Raw genomic sequence first — 20,995 nt, 5'->3', positions numbered from 1 at the left:
ACCCAAATGTGATATCATATTCATAGAAAAGGGGTCATTTTTACGATATTGAAACCTCCGCAGTGCAGTATCGACTTTTCTTGCCAATATTATTCACTTGCATAGTTTTATTAAATGTTGATCATTTTGCAGTTGAGACTGTATTGGAGACTATGTAACCATCAAGTTAAGTAAAAGTAGACTCTGAAAATGGTACAAATATATGATTTTCTGAACCAAACTTTGGACAATCAATACAAGTGTCTAGTGTGGTACTGTAAATTACTTACAATGGGATCACTGCTGGAAATATCCTACCGACCAAGGGAGTAAACAGTGAATCTATAATAGATTCCAGTCAAGACAAAATTAGACCAAAACCAGAACTGGAACACTATGGTGTGATGTATGTTGAGGGGGGCAATCGTATTTAGTGTGTGACCACCTATACAGCAAGAAGGGGAGACAATCTTAATTAGTATGTGGCCATGCACCTTTACAGCAAAAAGGGGAGACAATCTTAATTAGTATGTGGCCATGCACCTTTACAGCAAAAAGGGGAGACAATCTTATTTAGTGTGTGACCACCTATACAGCAACAAGGGAAGACAATCTTAATTAGTATGTGGCCATGCACCTTTACAGCAAAAAGGGGAGACAATCTTATTTAGTGTGTGACCACCTATACAGCAAGAAGGGGAGACAATCTTATGTAGTATGTGACCATGCACCTTTACAGCAACAAGGGAAGACAATCTTATTTAGTATGTGGCCATGCACCTTTACAGCAACAAGGGAAGACAATCTTATTTAGTATGTGGCCATGCACCTTTACAGCAAAAAGGGGAGGCAATCTTATTTAGTGTGTGACCACCTATACAGCAAGAAGGGGAGACAATCTTATGTAGTATGTGACCACCTATACAGCAACAAGGGGAGACAATCTTATGCAGTATGTGACCACCTATACAGCAAGAAGGGGAAACATTCTTAATAAGTATGAAGGGGCCGCAGTGACCGAGTGGTTAAGATGTCTTGACATAGTACCACAAGCCCGCCACCTCTGAGTCACGAGTTCAAATCAAACGTGGGGCAGTTGCCAGGTACTGACGGCTGGTCTGTGGCTTTTTCTCTGGTACTCTGGCTTTCCTCCACCAATTGTAAACTTAGCACATCCTAAAACAACTCTAGTTATTAATAGGACGTTAAATTAATAAAACCAAATTTAGTATGTGACCACCTTTACGGCAAGAAGGGGAGACAATGCAAACTGCAATGTATCATGCCTTTACATCAGCCTATTACAGAATATAAAAGATACAAAGATAACATTCAAATGAAGACATCCTCTATGTTGAATAATTTACAAACAAATATTTTGCTATATAAAATAATATGCTTGCAGCAAGACAAAGTAGAATAGGAAAAATGTTGACCTTTCATTTGAAACTCGAAGAAAATACCAAAGGTCTTGAGATGCCAATTAACAGTCTTCCCAACCAATATCTTCCTGTACCTTTTATTTGGAATACGAAAGACCCATTGATTTTGAAATAAGTCACAATCTGCAGGAGACTAATTGTCTCTTGCCAGGATCTTGTGTTTTGTTGGCCAAATTGTTATCACAATCTGGAGGTGTGGAGAAAGGTCACGAGATACACACCACACTGAAGCTGACTGCTCAATTTGGATGGTGATGGATGATTTGCAAGACGCTTTGTATTGCTTTGTATCGTTCCCAGAATGCATGACAGTCTTGAAAATGTCAGTCTGCCTGTGTATGGAAATGCCAAACTGTCAGCTTCTGTTGTACACTCCTACATTACCAATAAATATCTACTTTATATAAATTACAGTTTCACGCTTCCAACACTGTTACATATTTCAAACTGTTCTGATTCTGCCCAAAAAAATATTTGCGTTTTACATTTTGTTCAGTTAAACATTTAGCCTTTTTTAACATATAAAAAGAAAAAAACAAATTTAAAAATTGTGACCTGGCTAAAAAGTTTATCAAACAATATAACAATTATCATTGATTTTTAGAGTTATGTTTCTGCAACAAAAATAACCCCAAACCGCACTACATCCCCAATCAATTTAATCACATGATATACTGGTGTGGTAATATATTGAGACAAAAATGGATTTACTATGAATTTTGTTTCGGTTAACCAGGCACTTTAAGGAAATTAATTAAAAGTAAAACTGAAGAAAACATGGCCTGTAAAGGGTTTAATTGATTATGAGCATGGTAAGACATTAATATTAATTTAAATAGTTGAAAATATACTTCTTCTCTGATACAAATTGTATATCAGACGAATATACAAACCAATAACAGTATTATATATTTATAGTAACCAAGATGTTGCATGGATATACATAGCATACAACATAGGAGATGGTTTATTTACCTACCAGTATACAGCAACTGACAGTGATTATTAAAAAAATCTATTTGTAACACCATTGTCGATAATAAGGTGCAAAGTTCTCTTACATTTATCCACACATACAGGCCTGTTTGATTAAGCCTCAGGAGGGTTTTAAGACGGTTTGTCAGTTAATTAGTCAATTGTGACCACCTAAATACAAAAAGAAATGTGTCTGCCTATTTATAGAATCTTACACAACTTCAACTATTTCTTATGATATGAAAACTTGCTGCGGACACAATGATTGAGATAGTGCGACATATGTTGTATAAGATTGTACACCAGCAAGCTATACTTGTTCTGAAGTGAAATCTCCTTGTCCATACCAACTGTTGTCCTTATATACATCAACATCTTGTACAGTTTCATTTTCCATCTGTATCAATACAACTGCTGTAAGAAAAAAAAGCTGACTCATAAGTATTATTTCTAGACGTGAAATATCCATAAATGTAAGGAGCAATTTTTACTTTGTACAGTGTATAAATATATGCTCTGATGAACGACTCTGCATGGAATATATAATTAATGCAAAATCTTCATCATCAAATTTCCGAAGTAAACATTTAATTTTAAATGCCTTCATGATGTTTGCATAAACTTAACAATTTGACTTTAAATATTTTAAAGTCCATGACAGATACCATAAATTTGCATTCATTTAATTATAAAACTGTATCTTTTAGGTGGGACAGGGTAAAATCTAATCTTGAGATGTCGTGTGGTGTTGTAAGTTAAGCATGGGACTATGTTATTGATCAAATATACTTCCAATCTTGTTATAATAGTAGAAAATGTTTACATGCCGACGTTGGTTGCCCAGTGTTTGAGGAATCTCTGCAATAAATATGCAGTAGGAACTCACTTAAGCTAATTCCAAATATGGTTATCAGTATATCATACAGTGGCTATCTACCCGCATCAATGAGCTTAGATCAATAGGATACTATCAGATTTAAAGATAAATTTATTAAAGTGTTACAAAGAAATACAAAGCTGTCAATAAAAATAAAATCTGCACATGAAATAAAAATCATTTCAGAATATAAAAGTTAACACACATTCCTCATGATTTTTGTTGTTGTTCTTTTTCTTTTAATGCCTGAAATCTCTTTTGCCTTATTATGGTGTAACCCTAATTTTTGTATTGGATGCCTGAGCTTCATCCTTGGGCCATCTAAACCAGATTGCAGATGATTTTTGGATTCCACATTGTTATGTCAATTCCTGGGTTTTCTGTACATGTCCATGTCCCAGTTTCTTGGAGGAATTGTGGTCCATCCTTGTCCTTCAGACTATGCAGAGCTAGCCTGCATACAGTTTCAACTGAACGTTATGGTTATTTATTCTGAAGGAAATGTGTTTATTCCTCAGTAGAGTTTTCTTTCCAGGAAAATCTGGGGTTTGGTCTCTAATATATGTAGGTGACTATATCAGGTTTGGTTGGCTCTGCAGTGATCATGATGGCAGCCTGCAAGTACCCAGTTCTTTTATAAATGCACAGCTGTTTGAAATATTCACAAGAGTAGGTTATAAAGTATCCTGTCAAACAATGAACTAAAACGATACATCAGTATCTGATATCTGATACTTGGATATTATCTGTTGAAAAAAAGTATTTTGTAACTTTCAACAGACCCAATTAATATTTTACTAAAATCAGTCACAATACACCAACACTATATAAAAGGTTAAAAGTACTAGAGTAGTACTAATCATAACTTATATCTATATATAGCCTGTATGGTAGGTTGATCACGCCTTAGGGCATGTTATTACAATTCAACCATCCATCTAAATGTAACTCCACAAAATATGCTGGTAATACTTTCAATCAACAAACACCTGACTGAATTTAACTAGTAGTAGTATACAAGTCTGGGACTGAATGGCCTCTCATATTTACCTTTGCTAGCTTACCTGTAAATCACATGTAGATGCTGGTTACCTGTCAGGTGAGTGGTCAGGTATACCAATCATATTGAACAGGTGTTTATTGGAGCAAGGGGCTCATCATCTCAATCGACATCACCATCAGACTAGACTGACATCTCAGGTGGAATTTGGACGAGTTAGGGGAGGGGGAGGAGGTGATGAGAGCTAGATTAATATAGGCACATCAAAGAGTGAAGCAAATGTTGTTACCTGTCAGGTGAGGTATATCAGGTATACCATCAGTCTGCACAACTGTTAATTGGGGCTCAACTCATAATTCAACATCACCATCAAGTCAGGTAACTCAGGTGGGGGCATTTGGAATTTTAGAGCTGGGGGGGGGGGGGGGGAGGGTAATGATAGCTAGATTAATACAGGTATATCAAAGGGTAAAATAGATGTTACCTGTCAGGTTATATATACCAGGTATACCATCAACATTACTATCAGGTCAGACATCTCAGGTAAGGCTTTGAGGATTTGGAGTTAGCTAGGCCAGGGGTAGGGGAGACTGAGGGAAGGTTGGAGGGCACTGGGTAGGGTGGGGTGATGGTGGGTGATAAGAATATAAAGACACCTTTGTCAAGTGTGTGACCAGGTGTCAAACCCCTGTTTATTAGGGCTCACCTAACAATTATCATCATTTATCACGTCAGTCTGACCAATTGGATTTGGGAGAGGCTAGAATTTTTTCTGATACCAGATTATCTCCCCCTAGTTTTCATAGAACAGAACTAAAAAGAAAATATAATTTAAATGACCCAGCTGCAGGTAGCATATATCATCTATGATATACATCCCTAGTGTTATTTGTTCAGCCAAACAAATACGAAAGACATTTTCTTGATTTTCTTGAAATTATTCAAATTGCATATTTCCTCCTTCTTTATAATTCTAAAATAACAAAACAATGTCTGATGCAATAAACAAAGTGGCTATATATTTTCTATTGAGGTATATTTATGGTTAGTGAATTTCCTGTGAGATACTGTAAAATACAAATGCATTGACCCGTTTATGTGTTTATAAGGTTATATATATATAATCCTCTGTGGCCAGTGCTTGTTTATCGCCAATAAGCTTGTACTACAGGTAAACCTCAATTATTAATCTGACTATTTAACAGAAAATCAATGTCCGCAGCTGGAGGTGGTCAGCATGCTATTTTTAACACAGTTGACCATTACCTTATTTATGTCTATGTACCTGTCTACTATGCCAGTAATAGGCCTATATATATATATATATAATACTCAGAAGTGTAAACAAAATGTGTAATAAAATGAGATGTAATTATTTTGTTAATTGGAACATTACACCTACAACAATGTATGATTATATAATGTAATAATTGCAAATAGATAACCTCAGAAGCACTGGCTAAATCTGCATTTATAATTAATTCAATTCAAACCAGGTCTGTATGCATATTCAGCACATAAATTCCCTTGATGATCCAATTAAGCAACTAGAATTGCATAGTGAAATAATGGGTATGCATGGTTATATATTAAATATTTTATATCGGAAGAATATGTTGATGTAAAGAAAACAAATTTAATATTATTAAGGAAAAATTCAGGTATTAAATCTTTGATTGTTGTGTTTCAATTACTTATAACTAAATTGTTTTTTTTATGAATTATATATTGCTGAAATAATCAGTAAAGTATCTATAACTTGAACTAATTATAATTACAAATTCATACAGCAAGTATTAATACATATTTGTGCTTTTGAAATGTGTTTTTAATGGACAATAACATATTAAAAGGAGACTTTTTAGTCCTTCAGATGACCACAGATGACTTTATATAGCATCTAGGTTGTTTACATATTTTGCAAAGAACCAACTTGCCCTTACAACACTACTGTTGCGGTATGAAACCTCTATCTCAGGCAGAACTCTGTCAGAATATGATATTGATTTTTCTTGCATTCCCATGAAAAGGACTTATTCAAAATTTGCATTACAAATTACATTTGAGTTAGAAATTCCAGCAGTTGCACGGCATGATGAAAACAGGCAAAGATGCATCGTGTCCGATTTCGTTGTGTAGCTCAAAAACAGCTATTCTTTTTGAACACTTAATTACAGAAGCATTAATCAACATGCAAAATATGTTTCGATTACAATGGACTGCATGGTCGTGGGTAACTATAATGCCATAATCATTTTTTAATGTTGAGGGTGTTTGTGTGCATATAAAGTGTAAATGTTACAGCACATGTACCTCATGTACCGCACCAACCACATCTCAGCCACCACAAGATCAATAATACACTGGATACTATACTACCAAGACTGCAAGGTCATGAGGTCACCGAATTCACCATTCTATATTTTCTTTAAATTTCTATCCTCTTAAAACAAAGGAACCTGATGGGAAAAATGTCAAGATAGCAGTCAAAGTTTGCTTTTAATTGCTATTCTTAAAACTGTTCATTCTTTGGAGACATTCCAAGCTGAATTTACAAAACACAATCAATTCGGAGACCTGGAGTCGAAGTTGGAAAGAAAACTGTACAGGCACGCTCAAATCTCTAGCCTTGTAGTCTGTGCGAACAAAGATCCAGTCAGTGTAGTAATATACAACTCCAAATGAAAGCCTTGAACATAACAGTCTACATTTGGCTGGTATGTAGTACCTAAGGTGTATAGATCTAATGTCTACAAAAAAACTGTCTAGTGTCTTAGCAAAATGCATGCTTGTGTTTTATAAAAAGACAAAATTATTAACACAATTAAAGTTGACTGTGTGTGTCTTATAAGTCTTTATGCATTGTTTATTTTTGTGTTATAGTCATATTAACAGCCCAGGTCATTTATGGACATCCAAGCCTATAATGCCAGGTTTACAAGCAGCAAATTATGTAGGATTTTTTTCATTCAGATTTCAGATTTTATTTCACTCTCAGACATACAAGTATGTAACAGGAGGTCACTATACATAATATAAACATACAAGTATATTGGGCCAATAGCGCGACAGTGCATTACAATATGTATTAGTGATGTACATATTCAATCAATAGTTTTTCAATTTTTTTTTCAAAAACTTACATATATTTGTCAGAACAGTTATGTTACATATAGTAAACAGGCCTTTCATTTTGATAACACTATGGTTTCTATAATAGTAACTTGGTATATACATTTCTCGTAAACGTTTTACCATTTCGTTACTGCATTGAAACAAATAATGATATTCGTTTCCAATATCAGTAAAACATAGATTACAAGTTCTATTTACTTCAGGGGTCCCAGTCCATCTTCCAGTTTCTATAGGCAAGTGCATGTTCGAGGTTCTGAATTTTATGATGATTTGTCTATCTATTGGCTTTAATTTCACAAGATACTTTTCAAATTCAAAATGAGTCATGGACTTACCACTTTTGAAAATGGTGAGAGGAGGTGAAATAAAGCTATAATACTTGGAGAAAGCCAGCAACCTGCCTTGCAACTACTCTATGTGGGATTCAAACTCGAACCCTGGAGGTGGAGGGCTACTGGTAATATGACAGGACATGAAAAATGCAATGCACAGTATAATATTATATTTTGACTTGATTTAATCTTCAATACACTTGATCATTTTTTTAGTCCTATTCAGATTGACTTTATATAGCATCTAGGTTGTTTATCATATTTTGCAAAGAACCAACTTGCCCTTACAACATATGTTGCGGTATAAACCTCTATCTCAGGCAAGTTTTTTGATTTTTCTTGTAGACTTATTCAAAATTTGCATTACAAATTACATTTGAGTTAGAAATTCCAGCAGTTGCACGGCATGATGAAAACAGGCAAAGAGCATCGTGTGATTTCGTTGTGTAGCTCAAAAACACAAAGCTATTCTTTTTGAACACTTAATTACAGAAGCATTAATCAACATGCAAAATATGTTTCGATTACAATGGACTGCATGGTCGTGGGTAACTATAATGCCATAATCATTTTTTAATGTTGAGGGTGTTTGTGTGCATATAAAGTGTAAATGTTACAGCACATGTACCTCATGTACCGCACCAACCACATCTCAGCCACCACAAGATCAATAATACACTGGATACTATACTACCAAGACTGCAAGGTCATGAGGTCACCGAATTCACCATTCTATATTTTCTTTAAATTTCTATCCTCTTAAAACAAAGGAACCTGATGGGAAAAATGTCAAGATAGCAGTCAAAGTTTGCTTTTAATTGCTATTCTTAAAACTGTTCATTCTTTGGAGACATTCCAAGCTGAATTTACAAAAACACAATCAATTCGGAGACCTGGAGTCGAAGTTGGAAAGAAAACTGTACAGGCACGCTCAAATCTCTAGCCTTGTAGTCTGTGCGAACAAAGATCCAGTCAGTGTAGTAATATACAACTCCAAATGAAAGCCTTGAACATAACAGTCTACATTTGGCTGGTATGTAGTACCTAAGGTGTATAGATCTAATGTCTACAAAAAAACTGTCTAGTGTCTTAGCAAAATGCATGCTTGTGTTTTATAAAAAGACAAAATTATTAACACAATTAAAGTTGACTGTGTGTGTCTTATAAGTCTTTATGCATTGTTTATTTTTGTGTTATAGTCATATTAACAGCCCAGGTCATTTATGGACATCCAAGCCTATAATGCCAGGTTTACAAGCAGCAAATTATGTAGGATTTTTTTCATTCAGATTTCAGATTTTATTTCACTCTCAGACATACAAGTATGTAACAGGAGGTCACTATACATAATATAAACATACAAGTATATTGGGCCCATAGCGCGACAGTGCATTACAATATGTATTAGTGATGTACATATTCAATCAATAGTTTTTCAATTTTTTTTTCAAAAACTTACATATATTTGTCAGAACAGTTATGTTACATATAGTAAACAGGCCTTTCATTTTGATAACACTATGGTTTCTATAATAGTAACTTGGTATATACATTTCTCGTAAACGTTTCACCATTTCGTTACTGCATTGAAACAAATAATGATATTCGTTTCCAATATCAGTAAAACATAGATTACAAGTTCTATTTACTTCAGGGGTCCCAGTCCATCTTCCAGTTTCTATAGGCAAGTGCATGTTCGAGGTTCTGAATTTTATGATGATTTGTCTATCTATTGGCTTTAATTTCACAAGATACTTTTCAAATTCAAAATGAGTCATGGACTTACCACTTTTGAAAATGGTGAGAGGAGGTGAAATAAAGCTATAATACTTGGAGAAAGCCAGCAACCTGCCTTGCAACTACTCTATGTTGGATTCAAACTCGAACCCTGGAGGTGGAGGGCTACTGGTAATATGACGGGACATGAAAAATGCAATGCACAGTATAATATTATATTTTGACTTGATTTAATCTTCAATACACTTGATCATTTACCTATATGAATACAACTTACAAGTTTTTTTGTAGACACAATTTTCAATGTAAACCGAGTGTCTTATTGTTGTTTATCAATGCACTCAATTATGTCTTTGTGGTCTCAGGACCTTTGAACACTATAGCCTGATACTTTACCAATTGAGCTATTTTAATTCTTGCTAGCAATCAACTGTGTAAAAGCGTTACTCTCACCCTTAACTTTTTATCTGTTTTTAACCTGAAGACTCGACACACAACCAAGGTCTGCATGGCCATTCTGTATCCCCTTACCAAGTATTACATTAGGAAACAAAACAGTTTGATTATTCTTCAGGAACCAATGTTAGTGGATTGCACTGGAAAAATCCACAGCAAGGTCAAGGTTCAATCTAGGATCTTCAAACGCTATTAGGATACTCTATTTGACAGCTAGGGTATGCGTCCCCATATCCTTTTTAAGCAGAGAAAATCAAAAGGACCCCACTTCTTTTCTGGAACACCATTCCATTTACCGTATTTTCCTTAATGAGGGCGCCAGGCGCGGGTAAATGGCCAAGCGGGGCGCCGTTATTTGAGACCATTTTAGATGTTTTTTCTGAGACAGACTATAGTCATCTTGCTTTTAGTTTCGTATTTTTCTGAATCTTACTTAAATTACCGACAACAGCACACAATAAATTGCTTAGAAATGATAACATTCCTGTTATTTAGGAACTTTTATCATAGATATACAATAAGTATTCATAAAACCTGTATAGACATCGCTAGAATGTTGTTGCCAGTTAGTCTTTAGCCATACATGTGTGTCTGTGGGACATTCAAGTAACACGTTTTATTTTGAACATGGCGATCTAGCTGTTTCTATGTGTAAACACTTGGCAAAGATGTCCTAGGTTGTCCAATGCAATAAATTTAGTGCTTATACAAGCTGATCTGATATCTGTTAAGCATCAGATTGATGTGAAACAGTATTTTTTTAGCGTCTGCAAAGACAAATCTTCACAATCTGGCACTAAAATTGCATGAAATTAGTTGATTTTTTTCAGCAAAAACGTGGGGGCGCCCTTATTAGAGGAGGCACTCTTAATAGGGAAAATATGGTACTTTAGGGAACCCCATCACATCTGAGCAGGACCTCATTTATGGAACAACCACTTGCCGCAAACCATGTATCAGTTGAGTGATCAATTCAGTCCAGATTACACATATAAGGTAAATTAGAATCAATCGTAAATAGGGTATAGGTAATATATATCTAAGTGAAAATTTTTACCATGTGAAATGCTTGCATGCAGTTTTTACCTTGAATATATTCAGATCTAGATGTGATCACACAGAACCAGAAAATGTGTAGTGTATGTGAAAGTTGTGGAACTTATGCATATAATGACCCCATTATGTTTCCAAATGTCATTCATAATTACTGATAAATTTTGGTAGATAATTCAACATAAAATATACAAATAACATTGAAGTAACCTTCAACTTATAATTAATTATATATCATTATCTAGTTAAAAAATCATAACAAATTATTCCACAAAAATGTTCTCCGATTACTGGCCATAGATCTATAGGAACAGCGTCAGAAGCCTAGATCAGAGGACAATTTCTGAATTCACTTCAAATCTGAATCATTGGTGGTGAACATGCATGCCACAATGAAAAATATGGATTACCATGGTACAGGTTTCAGAAACATAAAGACAATTGAATAATGAAACATTACTTAGGCTTATCATTGCATATCACTGTTCTTTTTTAGCTTATTAATTTGCTGTTGGATATCTTTGTAATTTAAAAAAAAAAGTATGCTCACATTGAAGTAAAAAATACATTTGACTACAAATTAATTACATCTTTATTACAAGTATATATGTTAAAAGAATTTTCTCAGCAATCAAATTCAGCTTCCATTAAATACATATATATATATAAAAGTGGCCATGGCATTATCTTTTTTTATTTAAGTTAAAAAATAACACCTAATAGACACTTTCTTTACATCACCACCAATTTTCAACTAAACTGAACCTGGGTTTATTTGATATAAGAAAATAAAAAGTTTTTTTTTTTTTTTTTCAAGATGACACCTGTGGCTCAATTGATTGAAAAAAATGCAATTTGTAAGAACCATGTATTAGTTAATAAATTTAAAATTCATCTAATGTAACATTTAACTCATGCAATTATACTAGTGAAATACCGTACATGAAGAAGTTAAAAATAGTTTTTAATAAAGATTGAAGCATGGATAAAAGTTTGTGTAGTTTGGGTCTTTATTTGTGCCCAGTTAACTGAAATTGAGGCCTCAAAAATGAGGAGGGGTGCTTATAGGGGCATTGCATGGCGCTTGTTGGGTTGAATACGGTGTATTGTATTATTGTTATTATTTTGTTCATTTTGACAACACTGTTTCTTGCAATGAAATATTCATATAATATACCTATGCAAAACGCTATCAATGTCAATGTATGGGTGAATATTAATCTGTGCCATGTTGGCTAATTTGGTCACACGGAAAACAATATAATTACAAATTATGTAACCTCCAGAAAAATGCAAAAGAGCTCAAATGTAAAGATATTTACAACCGATATATTGTAATCAAAATCATAATAATAATTTATTTAAATGATGAAAATACAATATGTGCATGTTGGATGCAACACAATAGTCTTATAACACAATATTGAAGCAACATCTATTTTGCAATAATCAACAAAGTCATATGAGGCTACATATATATAAATGTTCAATAATTCTTGCGAATATTATTCTAAAATAATAAAGGCCCTGTTAGCAGCAATGAACTGTACACAGATTATTGATCTGGACGACCAGCACACATTGCCATGTGTAGGTCCTGGAGAAAGGGAAGAATCACACAGTTCTGTCACTGGATACATCTGCCCATATTCACCATCACTAAATCAACAGCAGCATCCAGCATCAATGATCTAATAACCCAACATCAAAACAAATCCTAACAGTGTGTACATGTGTGAATAAAAACATAATAAATATACTTACACTAACATTAAGGTAGGGGCTGAGATTTATGTAAATCGATATTACCAGCATTTAAAGGATACATCCGCAATGAACCTGTTCTCGTTCCGATCGCTAAAAGATGTTGAACTGGATCAAATGCAACCGCTGTCGGTTGGTAAGGAAACCCGTGACGAACAGTCTGTAATGACAACATAAATCGTGAGATAGAAGAGAAATATAAACCAGGAATTTCTATAATTTATGCTTGATAAAATGTCATTACAGTGTACATTTTTACTATTTAGCATTTCTAATGTTATGTTCACCAACCTTGCAAACTTGAAAGTGGTCCGTTCTCAACGTCTCCTCGACTTCACTCTCAAATTTGGGGGGTGCACTCACAGATGACCTTATGCCATCAAGCACCCCCTTTAGAGTGAACTTCTTCATCTTGGATTTGTGTTTTGCGTCCATTTAAGTCCCCATACTCCAACATATACTCCCTTCATATCGCCTACTATGCAGTATTTTCTATGCGGTTTAGCTGGCGAATGAGTAAGATCCCGGATGTATATCCCGCTATGCTCTAAATATTGATTTTTTCATTTTTCGAAATGACACACGTCAATGTACTTACGGAAAGAAACAGTGATTATTTTTTTTATATTGAAGAAAAAATAACATTTTCCTCCTATGATGACATTGAATAATTACTAAATATTGTGCATTAAATAGGCCATTCGATTTTCTTCTGATCAAATGCTAAATACATATTCGAGAGATGTATATTTATTTCGTTTCTTTTTATTGTTGAAAATTATTTTGACGAGCACCTGCCATTTTAGCTTCTGCTAGACTTTATGTAAACATCGTGTTCATATGCTGGGCAATTTATGTTTTATCTTGTGTAATATAACCTGACAGCTTTTCAGGTATTGTGATTAAGATGCTTTTGTAACTAAACATATATTTGATAGCGATTTTACCTCCATACTAATGATAAAACATCATAGCTGCAGATGAAACACCGGTTTCTATTCATAAGTTTCACATGTGGTGACGTTTTCTGTATCACGTAATCATACTTTTAATGCAAAATGAATATATTTCAACTTGTTTTTGATTTTTAAGTCCGACAGACTGAGTAGGCAGTGATTTTCAAACATGCGTACAACTCAAAATATTTTAAACAAATACACCATCAAATACGTTATATTTTCGTTGACACATAAGATATCACAAAACGTCACAAAGAGTTAGAGGAGCGCAAGAACAAGAGACTAAATATCATACTGTTCAATGTCCCGGAAAAGACTGACCAGAACAACATGGACAGGAAAACCAATGACCAGAAGGATATAGACGATCTGACACAAAGCCTAATCGGTAAAAACATCAAAATTACCACTCAATTCAGAATGGGAAAGTACAATTCTGCCAAGACCCGACCTCTTCTTATAGTAATGATAGAAAAGTCAGAGAAGAAGGCACTCCTTGAAAATGCTCGACATATATCGGATAAGGCTCCGACTCGTTTGAAAAAGGTTATCCTGAAAAGTGACCAAACTAAAACACAGCGAGAAGAAAGAAAGAAAAAGAGAGAAGAAATAGGAGCACCTAAACACCCTCCCTCTAATAGTGCTGAAACAATACCAAAAGATATAGAACTGTTTACACCGAGACGTCAATCTAAAGGCACTCAAGGTAGAGAAAGACTAAACATACAGTCAAGCAACACAACAAAGGGGCCCAGGACTACACTTCCAAATATACCTCATCTCCCTAAAGGAGTTATTACCAAAGAATCCTTAGACACTATATATCCATCAGCCCTATAGATCCAACTATGGCGACAAGTCTCTCTAACCATGATACCTCAATGTCAGATGATCTATACTCGCAAGAGACACTACTAGATCATAGAGATGACGTAACCTTCCCATATATGGAAACATCAACCTTCGGGGACACAACAGGAAACACTACAGTAACTGAGGTCACAGATGATGAACCAACATCACCAACAGTAGAGAGGGCATAGGAAACAGATTTTACCCATTTTAACCGCTACCAAGGATTGGCAAACCTTAAAGTTTTATACAGTAATGTGGACACGTTAACACTATCAAAGAAAACTGAACTGGAAGTAGCAATTAAAGAAAAAAACCCGGACATAATATGTGTAACGGAAATATATCCAAAATATTCCCTTGATGTAGTCAACAACCAGTCATATTCTATCGATAACTACAGTGTTCATTTTGGAAAATCGACAAACAAGAGAGGTGTGGCCATTTATATTAGATCATCTATTACCCATGACGCAGTAGACATTAATACCACCTTCGACGAATATGTTATTTGTAGAATAAACCTAAGAAGAGAGAGATAATTTAGCCATATGTTGTATTTATAGAAGCCCTAGCAGTAATGAAGATAACAACAATAAACTAGTAAATCTACTGGAAAGCATCTCTAATGGTAACTTCTCTCACATATTACTGGTGGGTGATTTCAACTGTAAAGAAATCGACTGGAATACCAACACAACCTCTGTAGGTGATGCACATATCGCCACGAGGTTGTTGGAGGTAACAAGGGACTGCTTTTACACCCAACATGTCAAAAGACCGACAAGAATTAGGGAGAACCAGATTCCATCTTTACTCGACCTCATCCTAACAAATGAAGAAGGAATGATTACAAACATCAGTTTCAATCCAGGTCTAGGCAAAAGTGATCACCTAATGTTAGAATTTGACATTTTATGCTATGCTGAAATCCCTATGCTGAAATCCTGGAACAAAACATCGATAAACGCAACTTTCTTAAAGGTAATTACGTATCTATTAACAAAGAGTTGGCTGAACACGCATCAGAAGATACTACAAATATGGATGCGAATGAAAATTGGACACACCTTATGAATATTTTATCTACCAGTATTGAAAAACATGTTACCATTATACAAGAGGCGATCCAATGATATCCGCAAACCATATATCAATAAAGATGCAATATCTGCTGTAAAGAAGAAACACCAAGAATGGACAAAGTATCTCCACTGCAAAACAGAAAACAACTATCAATCATACAAAATTGCCAGGAACAAAGCCACAAGACTGTTGCGATTATCACAAAGATCTTACGAAAAATCCATAGCTGAAAACATAAAGGATAGCCCAAAACTCTTCTGGAACTATGTCAGATCAAAAACTAAGACAAAATCTACCATCACCAGAGTCAATTATCCAAATGGAGACCTAACAAAAACAGATAAAGAAACAGCCGAAGTTATGAACGATTTTTTTGTCAGTGTATTTGTGGAAGACGGGAATACCAATTTACCCCCGTTACCCAGGAGGAATATAACGAGTCCACTGATAGATTTTGAAATCACGGAGGAAATAGTACTAAAGGCACTATCTAAGCAAAAACCAAATAAATCACCTGGTCCGGACGGAATTCACCCGAAACTTCTACTAGAAACAAAGGACATCATAGTAAAGCCTTTAACCTCACTTTTCAAAAAATCAATTGAAGAAAGTGTAGTGCCAAAACAATGGACCACAGCAAATGTTTGCCCAATACACAAGAAAGGATCAACAAAGGATCCAAATAACTATCGTCCTATTAGTCTGTCATCTGTACCCTGTAAAATCTTGCAGAGGATAATACGTGACAATATCATGGACCACTTAAAGATCAACAATTTACTGTCACCAGAACAACATGGATTTACGCCAGGCAAGTCTTGCACGACACAGCTCCTGGAGGTATTAGAACACTGGACACAGGCCCTTGACAACAACAACAACGTCGATGTTATTTATTTGGATTTTAGTAAAGCCTTTGACAAAGTGTCCCATAGACTCCTCATATACAAATTAAAATCCTATGGAATTGGAGGCAAAATCCTGTCATGGATTCAACAATTTCTGTCAGGACTACAACAAAAGGTTATTATAAATGGAACAAGCTCCAAAACCAAAAAAGTAAAAAGCGGTGTACCTCAAGGAAGTGTACTCGGGCCCATACTATTTCTAATTTATGTCAATGACATCCCAGAGATAGTGAATTGTGTTACCAAACTATTCGCGGATGATACCAAATTGTATTCAAAAATCAACACATTACAGGACTGTGAAGAGCTACAGACAAATATTGACAGGATCTCCGATTGGACGGACCTCTGGTTAATGAAACTAAATAAAGAAAAATGCAAGCATATGGAAATTGGGAATATCCCCATTAACAGACAATACACCATAAAGGACGGCGACAGCAGAATACGACTTGGGAAAACCAACAGTGAAAAAGATCTGGGAGTCACAATAGATAATACCCTGAAGTTTACAAATCAAGTGAATAAAGCTTCAACAAAGGGAAACCAAATCATGGGTATCATTTTTAGAACTTTCACTTATCTAGACAACCAAACTTTTAAAACACTGTATAAGACTCTGGTTAGACCTCATTTGGAATACTGTTCTGTCGTTTGGTCTCCCTGGATTAAAAAAGATATAAAAACCATCGAAAACGTCCAACGAAGAGGCACAAAAAGACTAGTAAACCTCAAAGATCTCTCCTATCCGGACCGACTGAAGACCCTGGGTATCCCAACACTGGAATATAGAAGACTGAGGGCCGATATGGTGGAGACCTTCAAAATTATCAACAAAATCGATATTGTTACTAGTGAGAACATGTGTACTGCAATGAGACACACAGGTACAAGAGGTCATAATAAAAAACTCTACAAGAAACCCTTTCGTCTCAACTCGGCAAGAAATGTTTTCAGTAACAGGATAGTGGAGTCCTGGAATTCTCTCCCTGTTGATGTGGTCAATGCTGAAAACCTGAATATTTTCAAAAAATAGGCTAAACAAGCACTGGAAAAACCACGTCACGAAGTTTTCACCATCAACCTAGGAAAGACATTATATTATACTTAAACCTAGGACATGCTATTAAGGATTTAAGCAATCTTTTTAATATTTTACCATTATTGTAAATATCACTATACATCTTTACAAGCCGCTTGTGGCTTTCCAATGATGTTGGACTGATGAGAAACTGATGAGAAATATTTAGCACGCTTGTAAGTAGAGAAAAGTAAGGAGTTCCTTACCTTTCTCTATATATTAGTCTAAAGTGGGTCTACTGCATGTAGATCAAGATACTCTGACCCTGACACCTGAGGCCAATATCACAATTGATATGTAAGCTCACTAATTGTTTTTATTAGAAATATTATCTGAAGCAATAACTTTGTTATTCCTTTTATCTACGAATTTAAGTTATCATTTTCATCTGCATGCAGTGTTAAAATGAAGAACTGGAAGGCAGGCCTGGCTGCATTTAAGGCCTTGAGATCTTTGGCTTCGGTGTCTGTTTGTCATTCTAAAGTGACATGGTGAGTATTAAATTATGTCAAGTTAGGATCACTTGTGTGTTTATAAGAGAAGAAAAGTGTAGCCAGCAGATGGAATTGAACTTAATTGTGACCTTCTTGGCATACTGCTCCACTGTTCAGCTACATAAAGCTATGATAAACTTAATAGATGAAATTAGAATGCATTTTAAATCTTCTTAAGACATGCATCAACATAAATTCTAACTCCTACTACATGCACTGTAATAAGCTTCAAACTGCTTGCACTTGAATTTGTCTATACATAGCAAATGTAACAGCTAGAAAAGAATTTAGTGTGTCGACCACTATAACCAGAATTCAACACATGGCCACAGCTACAGTATGACGTGTCTATACCTTCTAAGTCAGTACTAAAATCAGTTGAAATAGGGAAAGACCACATAAAGTAACCTAATGATGTTGAGAGACTTGAATATTTTTTTCATATTTCACTAAAGGTTCTATATTCAAGTAATTATTATGTTCATGTTTTGGGATATCAATCAAAACATTCTCAATGTGTCGTTTCTTAAACTAATTTGTATTGCTATGTTACTAAGTTTGATAATTTAATTGCCAAAATATCATTCTGTAGCTTTCATGTTTGCAATGCCTTTAAATTTGATTATGAAAATACAGATCACAGAATGACATGTATTCAGATGTTATATGATATCTGGAAACACATAATTACTCTATGTACACGATATGATTATTAATTAACAAACATCTTTTTAATTATTATGTTATTTGCCATTTTATTTGCTTTATATGTGGTGAGTTGTGAGCATCAAAAAACTATTTTATATATAAATACAATTTACTACTAAAAATAAAATAATGCATTTAACATATTTCTTTAAAAAGGCTTTTCGGAAATTTCAAACGGTGAAACAGTATAGGTTTAAAAAAACATATGGGTATTAAACAAAAAGGAAAGCCATATGTACTGGTGATTTCTGCACATTATTTTGAAATAACAGGTTATATAAAGATTAGTCCTCCATACATTTGGTGACTTTTATTCTTATTTAGATGTGGATAAACTGTTCTGGACAGCTGTGTGTTTACTGTGAAAATTCTATAGCAAATGACGTCAAGTTTGGTGTTATTTCTTTCTATCTGTGGTTATATTTAAATTCTTAATGATAATATTTGCTATTTTAATAACATTGTGTTAAATCATTATTATTGTTTTGAAAAATATATTCTTTGAGTGAAATTTTGTTATTATAATAAAACTTATTACTTTGGGTGATTGATGTTGTGTATGCCTTTTGCCTTTCACCTAGCTGGCCGGGGTTCGATCCACGGTACATAGTTGGTTTAGGGCCATCACCTTCCCGATCAATTGGGTTAATTAACTATGTTCTTATATGCTGTATAAATATCTTTAAAACTGATAGCTTTCAAGATCTGATGAAATTCCATTTTAAGAATTATTCCAACAAAAAATTCTTTTTTCATTTACTTTGTAAACCATGTAGATAAAGTGTTCTATTTAATTAAATATATTTTCCTAGCGATAAATTGAAGAAATGTAGCAAAAAGGGTAGGATAAGCTCAAACAGAGCAATATTTTTTTCCATATGTAGTTTTAACAAAGCATATACATGTATACCAATTACATTTCTATGATGTTCAATGTGGTACAATTTTACATGATGATGGAAGATAAAGGACTAGGTATGGTAAGGGTCTTTTGTGGCCCCAAAATCCGCTATTTTTCAAAGTTTCTTATTTTAACATGTGAATCTTGCATCTCAAATATTAACTACATACCCGACATATTTGATAGTTCTTATTAGGTAATATAGCAGTTCTTGTTGCCATGGCAACCATTTTTATTATACATTACATTATGCAAAATGTGAAAACTTCATCAAAATTAACCTTTTTATGCAGTTTTTCACCTAGTTAACATAGAGCGCATTCTAGAACAAACTTTATATTTCTCAAAATGATGTATTCTTCATGTCTGCTAATTCCCTTAAAATATACAGTTTATTCTAGGTTGTGCTCTATTGCTTTTAAAAGAAAAAAAGAAAAAGAAAATATGCAAAAATTGACAAAGTTTTGAAATTTGCATAATTTATGCAAAGTTACCATGGTTATATAGCAAAAACATACTCTCTGTCAACAAGACTTATCATTAAGATTTTATAGGGAGCGTATTCAATATTTCAAACGCAGCAACTTAATTTCTAAACACTTAATTTGAAATTTAGTAGACTTAGGGGCCAAAAAGAGCAATTACCATATCTAGTCCTTTTTCCATAATCTTGAGATTTTGTTTCATATTGCATTAGATTGTTGTGAAATAAGGCTTAGAAAATAAATCATTTAATTACCTATAAGGAAATAATAAGTCACCTTTGCTTGTAAATAGCAGAAATGTATGTTGCAAAAATATTACAGATCAAAGTTTCCCACTTAAAATAATAAACCTCTACCCATTAACAATCTAAACCTACTTTCGTATTTCCTGCTTTCCGTTATGCTATATCATTCTGTCCTCTGTCACTCCTCTGTCCTTCGGATAGGACGTTAATCCGGTTCCGGTATACGCTCAGTCACACCATGCATGTTAAAGATCATCTGATGGTATTCGAAAAGAGAAGGATTATTACAAGCCGCCACAGATTAGGTTTTAGGTTTTGTTAGGTTAATAGGGTAATGTAGGCATATAAAGGCGATTCCTTGACAGTTAAAAAAACACCAAGGTAATTTTACTTGGGTATTAAGTTTTCTTTCATTTTTTTTCATATTAGCTTAATACTCAGTGTTAGTGTGTCTGGCCGAAATAAATTTAGGACTTTTCTTAGATATATTAAATTGCTAAATTGCCTCCTTTATTGTCCCCATCAA

General features: G+C 34.3%; 2 protein-coding genes across 6 annotated transcripts in view; one reads left to right on the top strand and one right to left on the bottom strand.

Annotated features, from left to right (window-relative positions):
* LOC138329919 (syntaxin-binding protein 5-like) overlaps positions 1 to 13,274 on the bottom strand; it is a 98,600-nt gene extending 85,326 nt beyond the window's left edge. For all 4 annotated transcript variants that reach the window (XM_069277206.1, XM_069277219.1, XM_069277225.1 and 1 more), the window contains exons 1-2: positions 13,042 to 13,274; positions 12,813 to 12,910 (exon numbers count right to left, since the gene is read on the bottom strand). In XM_069277206.1, coding sequence (XP_069133307.1) covers positions 12,813 to 12,910; positions 13,042 to 13,185 — 242 coding nt within the window. In that variant the 5' untranslated portion in view covers positions 13,186 to 13,274. The remainder of the gene's footprint in view (positions 1 to 12,812; positions 12,911 to 13,041) is intronic.
* Positions 13,275 to 13,530: 256 nt separating this feature from the next.
* Positions 13,531 to 20,995, top strand: part of LOC138329904 (oxygen-dependent coproporphyrinogen-III oxidase-like) — a 37,600-nt gene continuing 30,135 nt past the window's right edge. The window contains exons 1-2 of one of the 2 annotated variants that reach the window (XM_069277189.1): positions 13,531 to 13,643; positions 18,035 to 18,127. In XM_069277189.1, the coding sequence (XP_069133290.1) occupies positions 18,042 to 18,127 (86 nt within the window). In that variant the 5' untranslated portion in view covers positions 13,531 to 13,643; positions 18,035 to 18,041. Of the gene's footprint in view, positions 13,644 to 17,896; positions 17,934 to 18,034; positions 18,128 to 20,995 lie in introns of those variants that run through there. The other variant, XM_069277197.1, reaches the window with a different exon arrangement.

Source organism: Argopecten irradians, chromosome 1 (genome assembly GCF_041381155.1).
Source record: "Argopecten irradians isolate NY chromosome 1, Ai_NY, whole genome shotgun sequence".
NCBI classification, from domain to species: domain Eukaryota; kingdom Metazoa; phylum Mollusca; class Bivalvia; order Pectinida; family Pectinidae; genus Argopecten; species Argopecten irradians.
Note: the sequence above shows the minus strand (reverse complement) of the source record. Positions and strands in the feature narration are given on the sequence as shown.